This window comes from Drosophila sechellia, chromosome X (genome assembly GCF_004382195.2).
Source record: "Drosophila sechellia strain sech25 chromosome X, ASM438219v1, whole genome shotgun sequence".
Taxonomy (NCBI): Eukaryota; Metazoa; Arthropoda; class Insecta; order Diptera; family Drosophilidae; genus Drosophila; species Drosophila sechellia.
In genome coordinates, this window is record NC_045954.1 from 9,347,736 (window position 1) to 9,372,701 (window position 24,966).

The window sequence follows — 24,966 nt, forward strand, 5'->3', positions numbered from 1 at the left end:
CAAATTTTGAAGTTATCCCCACAAAATATGCGAAAAATTAACCAAAAATGAATTTCCATAAATCTTTAAAAAAAATTATAGGGATCGTTATTCGTTTAGGGCTGAACACTTTTATTGTCGGTTGATTAAAACCTAAAATCTGAACTAATCTTGACAGAATTATAGACATCTTGATCTTTAAAGTTGAGAAGTTGTCCTTTACCAAGATGTATTTATTGCAATAAAAATGATTTAATTTTAGGAATTTGATTTCAAGTTTCCTAATACCGATGGCGGCTGAAGAGGAGAGGCGTTTAGGAACCGCTCAACAGGTATCTGGGTATCTGATGGTCGGAGTAGACACCGGCAAAGCGGATTACCCAACCGATACCGTCGTAGTTGAAGGTCTTGTGGAAGCGGACGAGCACCTGGCTGCGCTGGCTCTTGTAGTACTTTGGATTGTCCTCGCCACAGAAGCGTCTCATTTCGCGCTCTTCGCCGGTTCCGTCCTGCTCCAGGATTTGCAGGTAGTCCGTGTGACAGGTGGTCTTGGAGCCCAGATTGAAGACTAAACGAGGAACGGATAATTATTAAATGCCATCGTTGTACAATTGGTTTCAACTCACCTTCAAATGTAAGGAATACAACATTGTTGCTGGGCACGCGGACGATCCACTGACACTCGGAGTTATTGCGCACATTGTTCGGATAGAAGGGATTGGAGAAGATGCCCTCAGTGTTGTAGAACTGACCACCGCAACCAGGACCCTTCTCCACCGGACTGGCCAGATATGTGAGATCCAGCGAGGTCAAGAACGAGCCAGTCTTCATCTGCAGCCGCAGTTCATTTGCATTGCTGAACAGACACTTGCCCATGTCCACAAAGGAGCAGACGCGCTGCAGCGATCGATTCGTCCTGTCGAACACCTCCAAATTCTCCATTTCGCAGTCGTAGGTGCCGAATATCAACTCGGTGTAGTACAAACTTAAGGTGTAATTAGGTGGTGCCCGGATAATGATGTTGCAATCGGCCGACTGTGATAAATGCACTCTGCCCTGCAGTCCATCGTAGTGGCGCTCTCGGTTGGAGTTTAAGGCGACCTGCAACTGGAATCCGCCACGCTGCTCCAATCCCTTTGACCGGAACTTCAGATACACCTCGCTGGACTGGCCATAATAGATGTCCGGTTTCACATTGCCGCAGTACACATGCTCCGTGGCAAAGCCGAGACCGTTCTGTCTGGAGGTCTGGCCATTGAATACCAGATCGGTACCCAATCCCTGCTCCAACAGCGGTGCATCCTGGATAGGGGAAAATATGAGATAATTTAAATTAAAGATACAAATTAAACAAGACTTGTTCAATTCACCTCACTATTGTAGATTTTCAAATAGTCATCCATGCAGCTACCATTTTGATTCGGTCCGTGGAGATCAAAGTTGATGAACTGCACCCTCAGCAGGGAATCGCCCTTAATTTTCCAGAAGCACGACACTCCATTGGGGTAATTGCCACCTGGCGTCCTTGCCGGAGAATTAATGGTGACCTCCGTGGTGCCATCCGCACTCAACGTAATCTCTGAACTGCCGCATAGTCGGGGAATAGCATTGATGGTCACCTGGAAACCCGTATCCGTCACCTTATTATCGGTGACAAAGCGCATGTAGAGCGTATGTCTGGTGGATCTCAAGGTGGGCGGTTGATTCTGGCCACAAAAACGCCCGATGATGTCGGCAAAGGTTCCGCCACCATCGCGCAACTCCACATAATCACTGCGGCATCCGTCCGAGTCTTGGACATGGAAATTACTAAACTCCACGCTTATCTGCTGATCAGGATTCACCCGAAATACTATTTGGCAGTCCAAATCGTTTTGATAACCGCCAGCGTTGTTGAATTTGCTATAGACATAACGCGATGATCCGTTCAGCGAGATCTTCTCATCGCAATTTGGCATTACGCGCACCAAGGCACGGAATCCCCTCGAAGGATCCCGGTCATCCGAGAAGCTGTGTATGATGCCCCGCTCTTGGGGAATACTGATCAGTGGCAGATCCTCGTTAATGCGACCGCAGAAGCGTCCCCACCTGTATCGCTCGTCCGGGATGGGTCCGGAGAATACCTCGACGCCATCGTAGGCACAATTGCTATTCGCCTCAAAGTCGATGAATAGGAACTTAATGTTGAACTTGTAACCCGCCGGGGCGGTTAGATTCCAATAGCAATCACTGCCAGGTGGCAGGGTGTTATCCGTATGCTGTATGGGTGATTCCACCATTGATGTTCGCGTGATAATTCCACCGCAAAGGCGGCTGGTATAGAGCAATGTGAATCCGCGACCGGAGTGACTGCCATCCGTTCGGAGCAGTAGATTAACGTATTCCTTGCCCCGATACTCGTGGTTATGCTTTACGCCGCACAGAATGGTACTTTGCGGATCCTTGCCCTTGTCCTTTGTGGTCACTGTGAGATTGTCGTAGAGGCAAACCGATATGGGCGCCTGTTCCAGATCGAAATTGACAAAGCTGACCAGGACTCCTGCCATCGAAGGATTCCTGGGCACTATCGTCCAGTTGCATTGCAAATACGTCTCATAGCCGTTCGGATAGCCCGGACTGGCCAGCTCTTGTTCATTGCTGTCGGCGTACAGCAGGCCACCGCAATTCCTCTCGAACTTGGCCAAGAAACCATCGGCCACCACATCGCCATCGGAGCGGAAGATGAGCCGGAGATACGGTGAAGTAGTGTTTATCATCTCCGGCGCAACACGGCCGCAAATCCTCTGAAGGTCGGTCCAATTGCCAGTGGTCTCGTTGCGCTCCTGGACGAGCAGGTAATCCTTGGTGCAACCGGGGCTGTCCTCGATGTAAAAGCGTCCTTGGAATGTTAGACCGATGTGGTAGCCCATTGCCGCCTCGACCTCCCAGATGCACTCCACATTGTTTTTGTACTGCTCCGAAAAGTCGATGGCCCTATAGGGATAAACCAACTTGCCACCGCATCCAGATCCATACTTGATGGACACATTGAAGGTGGCATTGGCTGAGAAATTATCGGAGTGGTATTCCAGGAAAAGACCTCGCTCCACCACCATGTTTACGGCAGTGGCCTGATTGCAAAACAGTCCCAACGATGGTGAGTTCTGATCGGGTCCATTGTACACCTAAATCAAAAGCAATGTATTATATATGTATATCGTGTCCAAAAAGATACCTTACCTTAAGATAGTGATGCAGACATGGGGCTGCCGGAGATTGTGTGGACGGGCTCGGTGCTGGCAGGTTGACGTTATATACCGACACCTCCAGCTGGATGTCCTGGGGCACCAGGACGTCGTCCTCGCCACTGGCATCCGTATAGGGTCCAATGGCCCAGGCACAGTCAATGGGTCCTGCTGCCGACTCCATTCCCAATGGCTGGTGCACTGTTGTATTATCACCCGGCTCCATGATAAAGACTCCGCCGCACCACTGTGTGCTATAGCTCAGGACGAGGTTGGTCAGTGCGTTGCGGGCTGATGCCGAGACGACCAGTTGAATGGGGAAAGGCACCCGGATGGAGGGCTGGGGATTGCCAGGAGCGGGGAACTGGTAATCGCAGAGAATGCGCTGTATGAGCTGCTCCTCCTGCTCCAAGCGGTTAAACTTAAGCGGAGAGAGCAATGCGCACAGATGTGTATTCCCCATCATCACGGAGGTGGTGTTGTACTCCTTCACCTGAAAAAGGATCAAAATTCATTTGTTTATCCCTAAAATGAACAGTTCATTTGCGATGAATAACCTACCCGAATCAGGACGGTACTATTGGATGGTGGGACGACTTTATAGCTGCAGTGAAGCGGACTGCTAATATTGAGCCGCTGGAACTGAATATCCGCGACCTCATTCATTAGCAACGTGAATCGCGGGCAGCTACTGGAGCCATAGGAACTAAACCGCAGCTTGATTCCATGATTCTGAAAAATGGGGAGTAGAAAGGCATCGATGCCCATTGTATTGTCTGAGGAAAGCACCTCCGCAGGAGGATCGACGTTGTAGCGACCCAGGATGGACTGCATTTTGAAATCGTTGGCCACGGTCAGGCGACCCCGGAAGCCAATCCTTCCTCTGAGCTCCACATTCGTGCCGGTGTTAAAGTCGAGAATCTCCAGACGCACCCTCCTGCCCTTGGGCACTTCCACGTGCCACACGCAGTGCATGGGATGGGGTACTCCTAAGGGATAACCGGGTGTTTGAAGAACTCCCACGGACGCGTAGATGGTCTCGCCGCATCGCGAGCCCAGAGAGGTGTACTTAAAACGGAAGCCCTGATCCTCCGCAGGAATGCCATCCAGGAAGCGATATCGGAACACGATCTTGTTCGTCTCACTTATCAGGTGTTTGTCTTCCTCACCGCAGAGCATTAGGGTGTCCACGATATTCTCCTCACCGTCCAATCCAAAGGCATCCATCTCCTCGAGCATCAAGTGATTTCGCAGCGAGCAGCTACCGTTTCGCAGCGTGGGTATCTGCAGATATTCGCTAGTCAGATCGATGGTGCTGCCCTTCTCCAGTTCGATGGTGTACACACACTCCTGCAGCTGCTTGCCTTCCTCGTGAATCATAAGAAGGTCCCTCGACGGCGAGGCTATCATGCCCTCCGGACTATGGAAGGAGCCACCGCATCGGGCCACACTCAAACTGGCAGAGAAGCCCATATGTGGCTCCGAGACATCAGTGAAGTAGCGAATCCTCAGCTGGTTACCGGTGGAGTAGATCGTATTCGGCTTACGATTGCCACAATAGCGACCAATCTCCGGTCTTAGCTCCGTACTGCCATCGTTGACCAAAACAAATTCCCGTTGGCACTCCTCCGGCTCCCCGGTTGCGTCCAACAGATCGAATCCGCCTTGAAAGTGGAGCATTATGCGGTGTTCTGGTGGTGCTTCAACGATCCAAATGCACTCGGAATGGGGATGCGGAAGATGTGGGTAATACGGTGAGCTAATGAACTGCTCCTCTCCGGAGGTGGACAATTGGATACGGCCGGAGTGGGTGTAACGCAGTTCCTCGAAGCGGAAGGACACCAGGAAGCGCGGTGGACTCGCAAAGTGGAACTTTATATAGGCCTTATTCGAGGTGGTGTTCAGGACTTCGTGCACGACATCCTCACAGTACTTGCCATGGCCCAAGAAGGGCGAATCTTCATCGTTTCCATTGCGGAGTAGAAGATAATTTCGGCAATCACTCGACCCGGTGGCCACGTTGTTCTGCAACTGGAAGTTGGGGAAATCGATCTTGATTCTACGACCCTGGCGCACTTTTATGGTCCACACACAATCCTGGTTTGGCCGCGGAATGACCTTCATGATCTCCGTAATGTTAACCAGACCCTTGGAGGCAGTAATTTCCGAACCGCAGGCCGTGCGCACAATGCCATTGAATCCCGTCTTATTCACACTTGGATCCGTCACGAATTCCACCCTAAGATAGGGCGTTCCGTGGAAGACTCGGTCACTAGACTTCGTGGGCAGGGAGCACAGTGTTCTTAGCTCCGACCAATTCTGAAGATCGCTTCCACTAAAAATCTTAACATAGTCCGCCATGCAATCTGCGCTAAATACCTCCAGATCGATTTGGGACAGTGTGAGGACGGCATGCATGGCCGGATTCGAGGGCACCAAAGTCCAGAAGCAATTGAGATCCTGCTCGTAGCCATTGGGATAGCCAGGCGAATGAAATCCGATCACCGATCGATCGATTGTAATCAACTGGTTGCCACACTGGCGTGTCCGCTCCTCCGCCGTACGATTCGAACGTAGCGCCTCCTTGGATAATCGATTCCAATTTAACTTGAAAGGACCTCGACTGCTCGTTAAGTAAACCACATTCGTGCTGGAGATGATGGTTTTGTCGGGATCTGTCACCTCGATACGAGCTCCAATGTCCGAATAGCCGTCGTAGAAATTTAAATGCGGTTGGTCCAGATCCCTCAGATAGAGCAGGGATATCGCCACCACGTACTCCTTGTCCACCGTAATGCGCCAGCTGTACGGCACCGGATCCTGGAACTTGCTTGGAAAGTGCGGCGATTCAATGCTGCCTTCAGTGCCATTCAGTTCGTTATGGTGCTCTATGTAGGGAGGACTATTAATTAAATGAAAACCTTAAAAATGAGGATATACACTCACCGTAGTTATAGGAGGCCATAAATCCCTCGCCCACATTGTCGTCGTCACTCTTGAACTTCATCCAGATGGCACCGCGCGAGTGAATCACGCCGGGCACTTCATTGCCACAGTAAACGCCGATCATTTCTCCCCTCTCCGATTCCTCGCGCACCTCCAGATAATCCCGATTGCAGCCCTCCGACTTCTCCAAGTCCATCGACTCCAGCGTGAGACTGAGGGAGTTACCCATGCTGGCTTCCAGGAACCACACGCACTCAATGTTTGGCGGATACGAGGCGGGGTAATAGGGCGTAGTGAATTTGCCGGACAGAGCATTGTAAACACTGCCACAGGACGTGTCCATGGTCATGTAGTGTCCTTGGAACTCCTCCACCAGCTGGAGCGGCACACTGACGGTCAGAGCCTGGCCGTTGGAGATCAAGGCCGGCGGATGCGAGCGACAGAACTTGAGACGCGGTGTTCCCTGCGGCTCCGTACCCTCGTAGATCTTAACGCCCACATTGAGGCAATCGCCCTCCGTGGGATATTGCTGGTTGGCATCCTCGCGCAGCTTCACATGGGTGGGGGTGAAGATGATGCGCTTGTTGGGCTCTATGGTTTGGAACACCCATAAGCAGCTCTCGTTTCGCGCCGCCTGCCTGGACATTTGGATGTAATCAAACATTGTTTCATCGACGATTATCTGGGGAATAGAAAATTGAGAATTTATTACATGATCTTTGGAGGTGCCGGAGTGTTTCACCGTTTGGCCACAGGACTCGTGGAAGTGCAGCCGGAAGCCCTTTTTCGAGACGGAATCATCGCTGATGAATCGCACCACAGCCATATTGGATGAGGAAGAAAGCAGTTCTTCATCTTCCGCCTCGTCGCCGCAGATCTTGAACAGCTTTTCACCCTCCGAATCGTCCTCCGCCAGATCGTAGGCCTCCAGATAATCCCAGTTGCAGTCGTAGCCCGACTCAAGATTAAGATCCTCCATCTCGAAAACGATCTGGTGGTGCTGGGAGACCTCCACCTGCCACTCGCAGCGACTGTGAGCTGGATAATTGAGCGGATAATTTGGCGATTCGATCACCCCGTTTCTCGCCGTCAGTTTGCCACCACAAGCTGTGGATAGAAAGGTTAATAATCACTCAAAAAGGTGCACAAGAGTATGCAACACTTTATTTTCAGCCTCTAATTTCAGAAGAGAGGTTAATTTCAGTTCGTGCTCTGCTGCATTTACATGTTATCTCGAAGCATAAGTGATAACTTACATATATTTATATGAAATATATATTACTCACTTGCTTTCACAGTTCTATAGGTGGCCTCAAAACCGAGTCCATTGTGAGAATTGTCCGAGATGAAACGCACGTGCAGCCTGTGACCAGAACTGGTGATCACCAATTTGGTCGTGGAACCGCAATGTCGTTCGTGGACTGCCACCGAATTCTTATGGTTGGAAACCTGAAAAACATTTGATTAGTATTTCAAATTTTGAGAACCCCATGTGGAGGAAGCCCCAAGCTCACCGTCAGCGCATCCTTGGTGCAATTGGGACTCTCCTCGAGATCTATGTTGTTGATCGTAAGCTCGACGGCGCTACCCTGCTCGACGGTGATCAGCCAGTAGCACTCCAGGTTGTTGGGATACATTTTCGGATACTTGGGCGATTGAAAGGATCCGGACGCGCCGCGCAGCTCCTCCATGCAGCCATCGATGCGATAGTCCAGCTGGAAGTTCACATTGCTGGCATTGTGGACGACGGTCAGCACTTCGCCGCTGATGTTCACCGCTTGTGGGGTGACTATTTCCTGGACATTCCTGCCGTCCACAATGTACAATCCGCCGGGAATGGTGGCAGTCGGGACGTGCTGCTCGTGCCGCGCCAAATGCGAGACTTCCAGTTGAACGCGATTGCCCTTGGGCGCTCGAATGGTCCAGCTACAATTGATGGGTATGGTCTCCCAGAATGGTTCCATGTAGTTCAGACTCTCAATGGTTCCCGTCGTGGCCGTCAGGTTTCGAATGCAATTCGCCTTGTAGGATATTCGAAAGCCGCGGAATGTGTTGGACGTATCAGAATCAAAGACAATGATGCCCTTATTATTATCCAGCTGAATGCGCGGATTTTGCAGATCTTTGTTCGAGCAGAGTACTTTGTCGGGCTTCTGATTGGGCAGCCTAATGTCCAAGTAGATCTTCACGCTGTCGTAGTAGCAATTGCTCAACCCCTCCAGTTCCATGTCCTCGATGAGGAGTGAAATACCCGACCCGGGATGCAAGTTAATTCGCCACTCACAGTGCGCCATGTTGGGATAGGAGTTCGGGTATCTGGGCGACGAAATGGCGCCCATATTCGAACGCAGGCTTCCGCCGCATCCGAAGGCAAAGATTCGCCAGCGCAGCCGGAAACCACGACCATTGATCGCCGAATCCGTATGAAGGATCACCCTCATCTCGTGGCTAAAACCTGGTATCCGAGCGGGTATATCCCGTCCGCAGAAGCGTCCGATCAGTGGGGAATCAGTGTCGCCTCCATTCCTCACTTCCAGATAATCGGCTGAGCAATTCGGCGACTGCTCCAGGTCAAAGTACTCCAGCTGAATCTCCAGCAGGTGACCAATCGTACCGGTCAGATGCCAATCGCAGTCCAAGCCGGCCGAGTAGTTGGCCGGATATTCCGGTGAGGTTAGCTCACCACTGGACGCATGGATGTGACCACCGCACTGGGCTCGATCCTCGAAGATGTAGGTTAAATCAAAGCCTCCTTCCGATTCGCTGTCGTCCGACACGAACTTGAGGACCAGCTGACGCGAGTGGCTGATCAGATCCTCCGGCACACTTATACCACAGTATTTGGCCATCGGCTTGCTCTTCTCGTCGTTGACCTGGGCACCCAGGCTTTCATAGATCTCCAAATAGTCATAGCCGCAGTTCACTGAACTCTCCAAACTGAAGCTGTTCCAGTGGAGGCGGATGGCCTTGTTCGCCGGCGCCATTATCACCCAGTAACAGGTGGCATCGCCGGCATAGGAGTCGCCGTCCACCGGCAGGTGAACGTGATCGCCGGAACGGGTGTGGACACCACCGCACTTATCGTTTCCGGTGGCCAGGGCTCGATACTCGAACTTGAAGCCACGCCCTATGCTGTCTTTATTCGTGGCCAGGTGAAGTTGCAGGTAGTTGGTTTCGCTGACAAAGTTCTCATCCGGCTGATTCTTGCCGCAATAGGGTCCCAGGATCTGGCGGTTTAGTCCATCGTTGATCTGTGCAGGAAAAGAAATGGAAGTTACAATAAAGGTAATATGGAATAAGTAGGTATGCGTTCGTTTCGGAACTCACTCTCAAGCTGGTGGTCAGACATTCATCGTTGTCGTCATAAAAGATCTGGTCACTGGTCAACTGAAAGTCGATCCTCTTCAGACTGATCACCGTGTTAGTGGCCGTACTAATCGTATAGGTGCAGACACGATCCGAACTTGTTAGATTGGGATAACCGGGTGAGGTAATAGTTCCCTGCCCACTGTCCAGTTTATAATCGCAGGCCATCCGGTAGTTCAACTGGAAGCTGCCGGCCCGGGCATAAAACTTAATCTTCAGCCGATTGAATTGCGAAGTGAAGGTAGGAGGATTTAAACGCGCCGCGTCCGATCCGCAGATCTTCTCCTGCAGAATGCTACTACCCTCGTCTGTGATATCCAGCACCTCCAGGCAGTCAAGTGCATCCAGCTCCAGACTCACAAACTGAATGACAACCTGCTCGCCCACGGCCAAATGGATTTCGTATTCGCAGGAGACACCTCCTGGTTCGTCATTGGCTGTGGATGATTCAGAAATGATGCCCTCCTGGGCGGTGTAGACACCACCGCAGCCGGGCACACGCTCCTCCACGGAATAGTGCAGCTGGAAGCCAGTATCGCTGCCCTCGGCATCCGAATGGAAATGGATCTCAGCCAGATGGGTGGGCAAAAGCAGCGGTGCTGGCGCTCCGGTGGTGCAATATTTGGCCAGCTCACGTCCGGAAATGCTGTCCTTGATCTGAAAGAAGTATGGTAATTAAGGATTAGCAAGGGAGAAAACCCTATAAATTGCAGATAAACTCACCAGGACATAATCAAAATTGCAATTTGCGTGCTGCTCCAGTTGCAAACTGAAGAAGGTCAGCTTGATGCGTTTGGTGGTGGGCGCCACTAGTTGCCATCGACAGTCCCGATTCTTGGGATAATTTCCGGGCGATCCCGGCGACGCGAGTGTGCCATGTGTCTCGAAATTCAGTTGACCGCCGCACTGCGGCTGCATCGAGTTCCATGTGAGATCGAATCCCTCTTTGGCCGTCGAGTTATCGGATCGGAACCATAGATAGAGTTGATTGCCGGAGGATACGATATTCCCGCCATGTGGTAAATGGTTACCACAATAGCGTCCAATGATCTGGGCAGCCGCCGAACGGCCATCGTTGATCTGTAGCCAATCGAAGCGGCATTCCGTGGAATCCTCCACATCGAAGCTGTTGAACGTGACATTTACCACCAGCGATTCGTTGGTGCGAATCACCCAAGCGCACTGGGCATTGTGCTCGTATCCAGTGCCCTCCGGCGGATACCTAAGCCTGCCACTCTGGGCACTCAGCATTCCATTGCAGCTGCTGAAGCGCGTCTCGCAAAGTCGACCACGGTAGCCCGGTAGACACTGGCAGACGAATAGATCCCCACTGGTGGTGGAACGGCAACGTCCTCCATTCTTGCAGGGATGCTGATCGCACGGACTCGGCTGTGGCTCACAGATGGGCGGACGGAAGCCAATTGGACACAGGCAGGTGTAGTTCGAGGGTCCGGCGTCCAGGCAAATGCCATCATTCTAATAGAGCATTCAAAATGTGGGTTATAATGAGATCTTAAGAATATACCTAGAAAGCAACTTACCAGGCAGGGATTTCCCAGACAGTTTGTGGTCGTGCCATTGACACAGCCATTTGGGCCGTATCCCGTTCCCACCATGCCCATTGGACATCTGCAGGATGTGGTGCCGGAGATCAAAAAGCAGCTGGCCGTCGGATAGCAGGGATTGTTGCCCGCCAGACAAGTTCTTGGCGTCTGTCCAGCTGGGATGTCAAAGTCCTGGGGGCTTCTCTCGCACTTTCGCCCATCGCCGGTCCAGCCAACGGGACACTCGCCGCAATGATACGAGCCATAGGTATTTATGCAATCTACTTTGGGACTAAGACTGCATCCACCGTTGTTCGTCTGGCATTCGTCCAAGTCACGGCAGCTGACTCCATTGCCGGTCAAGCCGGCGGGACAGGGAGCACAGGTGAAGCTGCCCGGCAGATTAATGCAGCTGGTGGAGCAGGGCTTGTGGGCGGCCGAATCGCTGCACTCGTCCACATCCTCGCCACAAATGGGAGTCAGGCCATTGGTCTTCCAACCCGGTTCGCAGATACAACGATAGCCAGCATCGTCTGCACTGGGCACACAAGATCCATGGCCACACAGCTCCCAGGTACTGGACTGCGAGCAATCCGCCTTGCGCTGGGTGCAGTGCATCCCATGCCAACCCGGCTGGCACAGGCAACTGTACGTGCCGAACTGATTCTGACATTGTCCTCCATTCTGGCAACCCAGATCGGTGCCCTCGTACAGTGCGCACTCGTTGACGTCCAGCTCGCACTTGGTGCCCTGCAATATATTTTAAATATTAAAGCAATAAGAGTATAAATTAAAAAAAATTTAAGAATTCATATCCATTTACAGTTTTCAAATCGGTAATCTTTTTCTAAAGAATTCTCGTTATTTATTATAATATAAGGTTATTTGCAATAGTCATCGTAATAGTCAGCTTAGTAATCTCATTCCGTGGTATATAGAATTTGTTCTGTTACCACCTTAGACGCCCATAAATACTCCCCTTTTTACTGGTCTATCATGACGATTCGATTGATTTATATTCGTGTATACCCACCTCGAATACCGATCGACATTGGCAACGGAATCCGGTGTAGGTGTTGTAGCAGGTGCCTCCATTCTCGCAGGGTCCACTTGCACAGCTGTTGGCCTCCAACTGGGTCTTCATCCGATCCACCCGGTTCTCCACCGCTCTGAGTCGCGTCTGAAAACGCCGCATCAGAGCCATCGATCCCCGGGTCCTGTCCCAAAGGAAAAATGAAAAACCAACCTCATACATATTACATGAAATATATACCTATAGTTATTAAGCTTTTACTTATTGTTATTTTTGACCTATACGATTTAGGATGCATAAGGATAAGCACATTAAGGTGCATCCCAATTTTCGATGATCCCACTTCCATATTTCCACAGATCGGAATAGGTTATACCTCTGGTAATGCTCACCTGTTTTGCTGCACTCGCAGCATTGCACTCAAGCCATTCGCTCCAAAGGCGCGCCTATTGAAATCAGTCAGCTGATCCGCCAGCTCGCGTGCATCCACGAAATCATCATCCTTGCCACCGGAACGCTTTTTGGAGCCACTGGTGGCCAGCAAGAGCTCCATAACATCCAACTCCTCGTTGATGGTAAGCCGCGAATTTCCGCTCAGTCGAAAGCTAATATTGCGATTTGCACCGGATTCAAAAATTAAATTGCCATCTTTGCTTATAATTTTTGGCCTAGAAGCAGTTGTGATATTAGCCAGTATACACTATATTCCATCGAGTCGAGTCCTTACGAGTTGACAAAACCCTCGGCAAAGGGCCAAGTATCTGTGATGATCGCAAGGAGTGTCCAACACAACAGGAGTCTGCTCCTCGCAGCTCCTCCCATTTTGTTTTTTTTTTTTTTTTTTAGAGAGGAGCACTTCCACTGAACATTAAAATCACCAGAAAAAAAAATAAGATCCGTTCCGCTGGATATTCGATGACCAACTGTGCTGCTCCCGTCGATCTTTACGTTCCAGATCAACTCACAATGGAGCGCGGGGGCGTTTTCGGGAAAACGCCCATCAAACCCATTCGTAACCATCATCAAATAGATAAGCAGGCTGGATCTAAAATCGTACACATATATATATATATATATATTTTCTTTTTTTTGAGCAGATTTCTCGGCCGATTTGGATTTGCTCTCGGTGCTGGCTTAGGGCGCTAATAATATCTATTACAATAGCACATAAATTAGATCGTTTAGCTTAGGGTTAGTTTCTTTCAAAATGTAAAAACTACAGAGGAGGGAGTTCTCCTGTTTGCCCTCTCGAAACCATAATCATTTCGAAAGAGCACTTTTCCTATTGCAGATATTCTTTACAATTACGCAATTACAGGTGCTTCTCAGTGTGTGTGTGTCACTTTTTTTTTTTTGCAATTTATAACATATATAGAAGAGACTGTGTGAGAGATTGGGGAGTGCCCAAGATGCTTGACTTAAGTACAGGCTGTGTTCTGCTTAGATCTCTGCTCTCCGTGCCAGGTGCTGGTCTGAAGTCTAGTTAAGTTAGCCGTCGTGTGGGTTACAAATGCACAAGAAATGTTCGATAACCAAATGGCATACCATTTGCTCTGAGGAACTATAGATCTGAGGGTCTAATGACTAACAACAGATCGGAGATCCTTAAATTCAAATTCAGCAATATTGAAATAAAGAAGATATTCAAAATATTACAATCGTCCTGTTAAATAGCAAATACAATCAATTTGTTAAAAGGTTGCAAAGTTTAGGTCATTTTACAAAGCAATTACCTGGCCAGTTTTCTATCTTGTTTAAATTGAGAATTTTGATAAATTATCGAATACAGCTCGTTTTACAATAGTTTTTCTTTAGGTGTGCTTGGTGGTGGTTCAGTTTTACTTGGTTTGTGGTGTTTATGATCGTTTGCGATCGCAGTTCCATTGTTCTGTTTTGGTCTTGGTGGTGTTTGATGAGTAGGATCGAAGGAGAGCTTCGTTGGTTGGGTCTTCTGCTATGTCTTATACCTAGGTCTTGCCGTACAATTCTTTGTGGTTTCTCTTTTTGCCCGTGGAAATAGGAAAGATTTAAGGGCTTGATGGTTGATTTGCCTGCCTCTACATGAGATACATACTTGTTTATATATCCTCTAAGTTTTTGTTGCGTATATATAACGTAGGCGTGTATAATAAGAATCACAAAAATGAAATGACTTGCGTTTGGAGTCCGAGTATAAAAAATAACAAAGCTGGGCGCAATCAGATCCGGATCTATGAGCTGTGAGCATTTGTTCACATGAAACTATGGTAATAATAATAATAGAAATTATATTAATTACAATATATGGGTGCCAGGGCACGCGCTACACGATATAAATAAATATTAAAAATAAACACTCGACAGTTGAACATTCTGCTTAGGTTGGGTATTTCTCTTGGTTACAACTCCACGTCCTCCAGCTTGACAACATTTCCTGTGAAACACAAAAACGTTCCCCGGATCTTCAGTTCTCGGCCGTTGTGACGACTGCCTTCGGTCGCCGTATGTGCTCCGATTTGTGATACAGGAATTTATAGCTCGATTTCTGCTTCTCCGTGAGCTCCACAAAGGAATCTGTTGTTTCGTTTAGATCGATTAGATTGATTGATTTCGATTTTAGCCCAATGATGAAATACCCACCGAAGGATACGTAGCCCAGGTTGTCGGTATCCAGAGCATAGAAGAGCGCCTGGGCCTTTTGTTCATTTAGCTTGCCGCCAGCGTGTCTCATTAATCGTACAAAGCTTTCCCTGTCGATTTGCTGACTGGATTCGCTGTAGAGCTATTAATTGCAAATAAATAAAATTTAAAAAAATCACATTATTGTACAGCATATATATATCTATTATATTACATGGATGAGGGCACGCAGGAAAGTCAGAAGATCGGAATTCTTCAGTTTGCAGAAGAGGGAGCAAAGCAGGAAGCTTTTTAAACTCACTGTGCCCGCCCGTCGCTAAAATGAGTGAAATAGACAATAGACCAATTAGAAAGAGACAGCACAGGAGATATTCCATCATAGACTTACGTGATCGAGCAGGGCAAACAGCTTGTGCAGATGGGTGTTCTTTAGATCCACCTGGAGCAGCTCGCCAAACGTGATGATGTCCAACCTATCCGTGTTGGCTAACCGAAGGAAGCCCTTGCACAGCTCCGCGTCCCGTTGGCTCTCGATCAGGCCCAGCTTCTCCATGGTGCGCTCGATCTCGACGATGTCGCCAGGAAAGGGAATCTTCATGTCGCGGGCACGACTCATCACAATCACATCCTCAAACGAATAATCCGAGGTGGGCACACCCAAGGCCCTAGAAAAGTTGCATACTTAGTAGGTATTGGAACAAGCTCGCTATCTTGAAAGCAATTAAGCGCCTTTAAAACTTATTTTAAGCAATATTTGTTGACCATTGTTTAGCATTGTTTAAATGCTTTGATATAGAGTATAAACTAGAATTTAAATGCTATAAATAGTAGGAATGGCAAAGGAAATGGCCCATTTCATTTGTACAAATTATGTTTTTGCACAATTTCCAATTTTCATTTCCGGCCATTCAATCGGCTATTGCCCCACTTACTTGGCCATCACCTCGCGCACATTGTTGGCATACAGATTGGCATCAGCCACCTCGTCCTCTGATGGTGTGTACACAGGCAGATATTCGATCTCGCAGCGGTTATAGAACTGCGTCATCGTCAGCCAGAGAAGTCGTAATCTAAATTAAGCACGGAATTCAAATAACATTAGTATTTAGCCTGAAACCCAGTTGATTGCCCCTGTTGGTTACTCACACTCCCGGTCCGTCCCAGGTCCATGTGAAAGTGTCATATTTATTTGGATACTTAAGGAGCACCGGCTGGACGGGCACACCCGGATAGAATGCGCCCGGTTTGAACTTAATCAGAGCCGTGCGATTGGTGCAGGTGCCCTCGGCGAAGATGACCACCTGTGGCCAGTCGTCTGTGGAGCGGGCTCGGTCGACAATGTCACGTATGGTGTTCTGGCGCGAATTGGGATCCTCGCGCTGCACATAGATGGGCTGGGCATAGTTGATGATCTTTCCGAGCAGCGGTATGTCCGCCGTCTCCCGCTTGGCCACTATCGAGGGCGGGCCACTGGCCACGACCAGGATGGAGTCCACGTAGGAGGAGTGCGGTGCCACCACCAGAATGGGTGCCTCCTTCGCCGTCGCCGCTCGACCCTTCATGGTCACATAGTGGAACGATCCGAAGGTGTACACCATGCGCATCCCACGGGCCGTCATGCATTGCATTTGTCTGAAAGGTGTGAAGAGTGATTATGTTAATTAGCCAGAGTGGCTTGCAATGTAGTGTCATATTAGCTCACTTCCGCCAGCCGGTGAGGGGTTTCGCTTTGAGATCATCCAGGGTCATTCCATAGAGTCCAATGCAGGCGAACATCCACGCGGAGATTAGAGAGAGGACGCAGCCCACCACACGGATGGGCAGGAGCAGAACTGTCAGCACATAGATCTGGAAAATGGAATTAGTAGGAGTAGTAGGAGGCATGCATTTGAAACTGGTAACTCTGAGACATTCAATGAAAAAAGTAAAAGCCTCTTACATGGTACTGTAGTCTATTATTTATTGTTTATTTGATTTATATTGGGCAAAACAGATCATAGCAATATACATATATCATAAAAGTGTCTTCCACCGGCTGCCCAGCCCTGCTAGACTTCACTTTTAGGACTGACTATATTTACTAGTGGTGGATTGAGATCGACTTGGACAAGGTGACTTCTATAGCACCAATGACAACCAGGCGGCCATCAGGCAGAATCCTCCCAGTGTGGCATACGGCTGCATCCATTTCTCACCCGTTAGGGCGCGATAGTACATGGAGCCGCTGAAGGCGAGGGTCCCGGTGATCATCAGGGTGCCGGTGAGGAATGGATAATGGGCCAGGGGCATGGCCATCAGGGCAAAGGAGTGCAGGAAGTGGATGCGATTGGCCACATCGGCAAATGCCTGCGAGTCCAGTTGCTCCCTGATGCTTTCGATGTCCCGCAGCACATACTTGCAGTAGGCACTCATAAAGATGGCCGATGCGCCGCCGATCCCGGCTAGCCGCATAAAATGGTAATGATATCCGGCGAGGCAGTACAGTGAGCTATGCGAACGCATATACGATTGCGCCGAAGGATGCAGTGCCACGACGGAATCCTCCACTGGCATTTTCCAATCCTCCAGTCCGATGCTCTCCAAGACGGCGTTCGCCGACGCGATGACAATCTGACTGAATGGATTGCCCAGGATAAGATAGTCCAGCGTTTCGGCCATTGACATTGTGAGATTGCCTTGCCAACTTTTGCCACAATAATTTTGACGTAATGCCAAAAATGTACATACGTATAGGTGGACAGTGGAACTTCTATATGGGCGAATAACTATATATTTGCTAGAGCTGCAAAAACATCGTTGTCAAGTGCAATCGATTTTAAATGATTTTCAGTTGAAAACATCGATACTCATTTCGGTGACATTTGAAACAAAGAACTAACATATATGTAGATCTTAGCAAATTGGTGTACTTAACAGATATTGTATATGTGTATATACTTTCATATATTACTATCCTTAATCATTTGGGGTACATTCGCACTTGATGGGAGTACGATAAGTACAGTACATCAAATACACGTATCGCTTATCGGATTGAAGGCCATCCACATGGCGAAAATATGCAAATTAATTTATGCAAACAGACGCCTATTAATATAGACCCCACAAATCAATGGATTGGCAAATAACCATATGTATGCCCCATGTTTACATTTTCCAACTGCCAATAGCCAGCAGCTAATCGCTGGCATATTGATATATGGCAAACTTATCAGTCGAGTGGAGGCCCGCCGGTTAACGCACTGAACTTTGCCCGTCGATCCGGACGGCCCTCTTGATAAAAATCGCATGGAAATAGCCCGGAAGACCACACAATGTCTGAGGCAGGCTATATTGAAAGCCGTGTGGGTTATCGCCTAATCCACATTATGCTTTTGGGATCAGAGTCGAATTTGTGCTTTTCGCACGCCAAAATCTCATTTTAATCTCTATTTATAAAAAATCGAATGATGTGCATAAACATTTGAAAATTACAGCTAAGTGCAGCTAAATAGTAGCTATACACAAAAATACTCCATTAGTATATATATATCGCTTATATAGCACTTATGCTATAAGTAAACTAAAACTAAACTATACATTTCCTAGTTAATCATTAAAAATCCAATTATTCGAATGTCGGTTAGCATATAACCAAATGAACTGCATGCCAACTTGATGGGAAGTACATAACAACAATTTCAGGGCCATTTTAAAGTACCTTGAACTTTGGTCGGAAGCGAAATGAAAGCGAAACGGGTTTTTGTTTTCTGCACGCAATGGGGAACCCCCTTCCCCCCAACCCCCCTTGATTTTCAACCAACCATCGAGCTTTATATTTATTCATATATTATTTTACTGGGTCAATGGCTCAATAGGTGCATCGCTTCCATCTCCCCAGTTGATCTCAGGCCGTGTGTTACTATACTATATAATACTATACCAAATACAATTTGTACGCTCCACTCCAGTTATCAATTTTGTTGCTGCTTTTGCAACAATTATCATTTATTATTCAAGACTTTGAAACTTGACTCAGCTATAGCGCAACTCGGGTGCGTCACTTGGGGATCGTTTTGTTTATATAGTATTTGTTTACCTCGCGTGATTCCAATATATGGGTTAATGAGAACATTAAAAACTACTTCTAGCTTCTCCTTTTTCAAATAAACTTTGAAAAGGCAAGTATTATTCAATAATGGAAGAATAATACCTTTAAATCCCTTAAGCAATCGCTACAAGTCATTGGAAACACGCCATATTCGCCGTGAATCAGCCAAACAATTAATCATAGGTGAAAGAAAATGTGGGTGTTTGACTTTTAATTACGTCTACAGGTGTCAAAATGATATGGAAAATAATTGATCAGCTTAATTCTTGGTATAAAGAATGGTAAAGTATAGCTATTTCTAGATTAAATACTAATATCCTGCAATTTAAATATGTTATATAGTGTAATATTTTAACCAATGTAGATAGTTTCTATACAGTATTTCTTGAATATAACAATATCATGAATTTTGTTCTGTGTGCAACGATTAACGGAAATTATACCAATTCCCGGGCAAATCTGCACTGATCCGTAAACAAGGCAAAAAACACTTGTATTTGCTTTTGTTTATTATTGTGTTATTGCCACTCGGAGCAATTAGTGCCAAGTACATACATACATACATACATATTTACATATGGCGAGGTTTACCAAAATATGGGAATTATGGGATGGGCATGGAAAACTATAGGATACCTAACATGGCAAATTCTCCCATTAGCCCACGTTTGAGAAACTCGAACCGTTTCGCTGATTGTCCGATTATGGGGCAGTAAAACACCTGACATTGCAATGGAAGTTCGTGATAGTGTCGCGTTAGCTGGTGGGGTGATATTCTGCTTTTGAGCAATTCAGGGTGGTAAGTATGTATAATATGTATGTAGGTATGGAACTTGAGACTTATGGCATAACAAACATAGTTAGCAAAAATGAGCCAAGACATTATTTTACTGACCACAATGATTCTTGGTAGTATACGAATAATATAATATAATAAATAAGATATTTTCGCAAAGGAACTTTGTTCAAGCTTACTAATAGTATTGACTGCTTGGGATTCATTTTTATAAATAAATGTTACAAATTGCAATGGACAGGGTAAAATTGGGTGCTTATTTAAGAAAATCTGCTACACAAGACACCCAATGAATATATTATTTTATTATTAATTTGCAGTTCTTTATCGTGTTTAAAAGATAACATTTTTGGCCTGATAAAATCATGGGGTCATTGGCATTTGGAAAAGAACGCCACAACGTACAACAAGTACCCCTAATTTGGTAAATATTAGGATTTATGTAGATTTAAGATTAAGTTGTCTAGATCAGTGTATCTATAAGGTACATACATTTTATTTATCGCTATATGGTTTCGTTTATACCATTATCTTAAATGTTTGGTCGGTTTACTCTGTACACTTCAAAATAATTTAGTCTTGAAAGAGTCCCTATATCATTTTATCCCAATATATTCTCCCATCTCTTTCGAGCACCCGCTTAAAATGGTCAAAGAGAACGGGAATAAAGCGGAACTAAGCACCCATTGACATGGCGAGTGCGAGCGAGATGGATTGAATAACCAATACCAATAATAACAACAACAACAGAGGCTAGAGAACAACAATAACGGCACACGAGCCAAAAGAACCGGCGTCGCAGCAGCATTAGCAATAGCAATAGCTACAAAATGCACAACAACAAGCCCCCTAAGTTGTTGGCCTGCCAACAACAAAGAGAACAAGAAAATCATACGATTCTCGCTGCCGCTGGCAAAAAAAAAGAAAACGCTGACGTAGGCAGAGCCGTCGGCAGAGACAGATAAAAAAAACCAGAAGGAAGAGGAGGTAGAAAAAAAGCAAAGAGTATAGCAAAAACAATGCGAGCAAGAACAAGAACATTGACCAAAATGTAACGGTAAATGCATGTCAAGTGCAATGTAAAGGAGAGAGATGGGGCAAAAGAAAGTTCTTTGGGCTCCTACAAACTCCTCCCGCTCTCTCTCTCACTCTCCAGTTAAGATCGGCAGGGGCGGGTGTGCACAAGCTGGCAAAGGGATGAAATTTAATTTAAATTTGAAATGTAGCTTAACGGGTATTTTGCATATATTTTAAGAAGGAAGAGCTCAGATCATAAGCCCCCCTTTGGATGCGCGCCTGGAGATCGTACATGTGCCCGATTTGCATGAATGACAGAGATGGCTAGCGGGAAACGGGAAAAACAGGGGCGAGGGATAGGAAGAGAATTGAATGAAAGGGGGGAGGGGGGTATACTCACCTTGGCCACCTCTATGTGACTGTCGATTTCGATGCGATGGACAAACGGATTTATGTAGTTGTACCCCTTGGATGCCCACGTATCCTCCTGAGAGTCCCGTTTCGTCAAACTGGCGGCCACTCCCACATCAGCGACATCGCCCACCACCCCCGCCGGCGGAACTTCCTCGCCGCCCGTTGGCTTAATTGTCGACGTTGTCATTGCCCCCAGTTACTCCTTTGCTTCTCGCACACTTCTTTCTCTAACTTTGCTATACACACCACGCACTCCCCGCACAGCGGTTAAAAAATATGTAAAAAATATATAAATAATAACAACAATCAGTGTTATCTCCTGACTGTCCACGACTTCACTGGCTTTCAAGCGCTGCCTTTCGCGTTTTCGCCCACCGTTTTCGAATGGCAATTTTTGTATTTTATACCGCAAACTCAGATCGCATAGTATAGTTATTGGATTCGCTGGTGAGCGACACAACAACAAAATACGTTTTGCAAACTCTTGGATGCGCAGTTTCGCAACACTTTTGCCGCCACGTTGTGCAGCACTGCATGGTCGGGCGATAGATACCAAAAAAATAACGTTGGAAATACTCACTTTAATTTTTGAAGATCAGGCATTCTATACTGCGTGTTAGTAAACGCAATGCTTCGGTCTTTTTTAAGTATTAGTGCATTATTAAAGAAACTTAAACTAATTCATGTTAAGTATTAGTACTCTTAGTTGTGTTGCCCTAGTTCAGCTAACACTATTTCGTATATACATTGTGCAAAGATCTGGTAACGCTCCGGAAGTAAGCGCGCGAAAAATTTGAATTTCATAAACAGAGTTCCCCTTTAAAACGTTTGACCGTTTGACAGACACAGCATCGCGCTATCGATTAGTTATATGGCACGGGTCTAATCCTAATCTAAATTGCTGGCAGCAGACCCACGGTTCACGGCCCAGTCATCTCATGTGTCTGAAACGTGTTTGGTTTTGTCCCAAAAACAGATGTCATACTTTACGCGATCTTAATCGAAAACGTTTCCAAGGCAAGACACCTAGTTAGCTGGCAAACATACATATGTCTAGGCAATATACATATGTAGCTTTATCAACGGTTGAGAAACGCCGACCAATCCAACCAGTTTTATTCCGTTGCGTCGGATGGTCAGTTTTTCGAAATAAAACGGGTTATTCGTCACAGCGATGATCACCTGCAATCTTAAGTTTTCGTTTTTTCTTTTTTCAAAGGCGACGGGGCAGCATTAACTGTTATACGTCGGTGACCTTGACGAAGTTTATTCGCCGCCCTTTACCCCGTGACCTTGCCCAACGCGACTCCATTCTGCACGAAAGCGAAAGGAGTTCCTGATTAGGGGGATTCATACACACGGCAGTAGTATGTACATACATATGTACTTATGGTGGAACTACTTCTGGTTGACCAAGCCCCCCTTTTTCGACGCCCAACGCATAATCAGCCAACCGCTTCCAAGGCCAAAAATGCGATTTTTAATGACTGCCACTGGAATTCTATATTTTAAAGTACTGCGATTTTTGTTCAGCCAAATTACCCAACCATGTATTGACTTAATTAATATATATGCATTAACAAATATTTCCTATTCATTAGCATATCCGTTATGAATGAGACACGTTTATAAAGGAAACTGTATCAAAATCTCAAACTGAGGATACCTTATGTGTTTTTTATTATAGTTAGCTTAAGTTTCGTTTTGACCTTGTTTTGCTATTTTTAAGATAATTTCCTATGATTTTGATTGTATTTTTTTCGTTCTTATATTTTATACTTCGACATTATATTGTTTTTATTTATTATACTGTTATGTGTCTGCTCACATGTGGCGTTTATTTGTTTTTCTCTACTTTTTATTATACCGCGAATAATTTATTTATATATATGTACATACATATATATATTTTTAAACAAACAAACAAACAACAAACTATTTCTAAAACGAAAGTGTTATTATGATAAAAATAGATTTCACTATTCTAAGTGCTTGTGCTTTATCCCCTTTAATTTATATGCTAAACTTATTTGACTGTAACGTATAACATGTGCATTTATTTCTTTATTGTTTTGTATATTTTTCAGTAAATATTTCTGTGACAATTTTTAACATTTTTATGAGTTTTTTTGCCGCTAATTTCGTCTTTATCTGTTTGCCCGCCTGATGTGTGTCTTTTTTCACCGTTTTTCTGTCAAATGAATTTTCCGGCTTTTGGCCAAGCGTCACGGGAAGTTATTTACAGTTGCCAAAAACGTTATAATTAATGACTTTTGTTTTTAAAACGAAGGCCGGCGATTTTCACAAATTTTCCATGCGGTTTCATTGCCTTCTGCATTGACCCCATCAAGTGCGAGCGAGATGTCATGTCAGAGCGAGATGCCATGCCACCGGTCAACGTCATCATCATTGACGTCACAGTCGAAATACAAATGAAAAGCTAATATCATACGATAAAATGTTGTAAAAAATCGATTATTTTGTATATACAACACAGAAGCGATGAGCAAGCGCACACGGGCAAACCCCCAAATACAATCACAGAAATACCCACACACACATACACACACACACACCGCGGAGAGCTTTCAGTGTGTGTGTGTGCCATGGGGCGAGCCCCCAAAACTGGATTCCCGAAAGTGTGCTACAAGCGAAAGAAGACTTCGCAGGTATAACAGTTGAAGGTGACACTGGAGACCCTGGCGATAGGACATGTATAACAGTTCTGTAATCCCAACGTTGGCTGACGAAATCGGTGGAATGCAAGGCGTGGTTGGGCGGGTTAAGCCACTTCACCCAAACAGTTATACAAACCCATCTGGAATCAGTTGATTTTTGGTATTTATCTGGTTCTGTTGACAAAGGGATTTTACTTTAAAGAACCTGTTATGAAATTCGAAAGCTACAATGTAAATGGAAATTCCCTGAGCCAATTTTTCCAATAGTATGCAACTCCTTGGGATTTATCAAGTGGTGGTAAGGTATTCAAAGTGAACAATTTGCATACACATTTGTTACATGCGTAGAATAATGAATAATATCTTACATCTATTCAGATTTAAATTACTCTCAGTTTAAATGTAAAACTTATGCTTTTTCGGACGAATCAGTCAGACTATTCAGAATGTAATTCTATCATTTCAAAATGAAAAGGATCTTTTCATTATCTCAGCGATAATAAGCTGACTCATAGGTTCCATATATATATATGTATATTTATGTATTTCCCTTATACTTGAACAAGCTCAATGACACGCCCCTTCTTTAGACCCCCTCTCAAGTGACTTGGCCTCTTTTTCTGCCTCCTTAAACTGATCCCCGGCCCCCTTCCCGCAACCACCATCCTCTTTCGCATTCGCTTATAGCAATTTCCGTAACTGTAGATAAGAAAAAGAAACAACTACGAGAACCACTCCTTGTCTCGTTTGCCATTATAATCTATTAGACTTTATATATGTACATTTGTATTTGCAAGTGTATCTTTAAAGCGATTAACATTTTCGCACACTGTTTGCAAGGCCCTATAAACTTATTGCATTAAACACTCTTAAAAAATTATTCAGATATTTATATGATTTAATATAAGTAGATCACTTCAAATGCAGAAATATTTGTGGCTTTAAGATGCATATTTCAATAAAAATGAATAGTTGTAACATTGTAAGAAAATAACCTATGACAATTCCTAAGCTAATCAAATTTTATTAAGTGCATCCTATGGATGCTTTAAGATCTTCAAGAGTATTAACCACTTCGTTTTTTGAATATTTGCACATGTGTGGTATCAATTTTTTATTTATTGACGTCTGTTGGTTCCTGAGTAACGGAACGTGTAAGCGAGCCAGATAAACAATTAATCAATTCTGTCGCACCAGCTAGAACACACACCCACACACATGCACGTAGACACACCTATGATAGCACACACCCACACACAC

General features: G+C 45.9%; 3 protein-coding genes across 3 annotated transcripts; all 3 read right to left on the reverse strand.

The window, feature by feature from the left end:
• Positions 1-87: 87 nt before the first annotated feature.
• On the reverse strand, positions 88-13,139 carry LOC6617466 (cubilin homolog). The gene is made up of 15 exons (XM_002041747.2): positions 12,820-13,139; positions 12,485-12,760; positions 12,093-12,276; positions 11,057-11,809; positions 10,239-10,991; positions 9,477-10,172; positions 7,664-9,400; positions 7,436-7,598; positions 6,892-7,256; positions 6,150-6,831; positions 3,765-6,091; positions 3,199-3,696; positions 1,350-3,143; positions 606-1,281; positions 88-547 (listed from the first exon to the last, which is right to left on the reverse strand). Exons 1-15 carry the CDS (start codon positions 13,113-13,115, stop codon positions 294-296), a joined length of 11,454 nt encoding a protein of 3,817 aa, XP_002041783.2. The 5' UTR covers positions 13,116-13,139; the 3' UTR covers positions 88-293.
• A 240-nt stretch (positions 13,140-13,379) lies between these two features.
• Positions 13,380-21,504, reverse strand: LOC6617467 (lysophosphatidylcholine acyltransferase). The gene is made up of 8 exons (XM_002041748.2): positions 21,015-21,504; positions 16,414-16,559; positions 15,858-16,343; positions 15,644-15,781; positions 15,100-15,376; positions 14,926-15,027; positions 14,712-14,853; positions 13,380-14,645 (listed from the first exon to the last, which is right to left on the reverse strand). Exons 1-8 carry the CDS (start codon positions 21,213-21,215, stop codon positions 14,536-14,538), a joined length of 1,602 nt encoding a protein of 533 aa, XP_002041784.2. The 5' UTR covers positions 21,216-21,504; the 3' UTR covers positions 13,380-14,535.
• On the reverse strand, positions 16,655-21,007 carry LOC116802353 (transmembrane protein 256 homolog). The gene has a single exon (XM_032726846.1). It carries the CDS (start codon positions 17,373-17,375, stop codon positions 16,830-16,832), a length of 546 nt encoding a protein of 181 aa, XP_032582737.1. The 5' UTR covers positions 17,376-21,007; the 3' UTR covers positions 16,655-16,829.
• Positions 21,505-24,966: the final 3,462 nt, after the last annotated feature.

Coding starts and splice junctions, on each gene's coding strand:
- LOC6617466 (XM_002041747.2), bottom strand. CDS start 13,115: ATGATGGTTACGAATGGGTTTGATGGGCGTTTTCCCGAAAACGCCCCC. Junction 7,599..7,663: donor GCACCAAGGATGCGCTGACG/GTGAGCTTGGGG, acceptor AATGTTTTTCAG/GTTTCCAACCATAAGAATTC. Junction 3,144..3,198: donor GTCTGCATCACTATCTTAAG/GTAAGGTATCTT, acceptor CTTTTGATTTAG/GTGTACAATGGACCCGATCA.
- LOC6617467 (XM_002041748.2), bottom strand. CDS start 21,215: ATGACAACGTCGACAATTAAGCCAACGGGCGGCGAGGAAGTTCCGCCG. Junction 16,560..21,014: donor GTCACATAGAGGTGGCCAAG/GTGAGTATACCC, acceptor TCCATTTTCCAG/ATCTATGTGCTGACAGTTCT. Junction 16,344..16,413: donor CCCCTCACCGGCTGGCGGAA/GTGAGCTAATAT, acceptor CACACCTTTCAG/ACAAATGCAATGCATGACGG.
- LOC116802353 (XM_032726846.1), bottom strand. CDS start 17,375: ATGTCAATGGCCGAAACGCTGGACTATCTTATCCTGGGCAATCCATTC.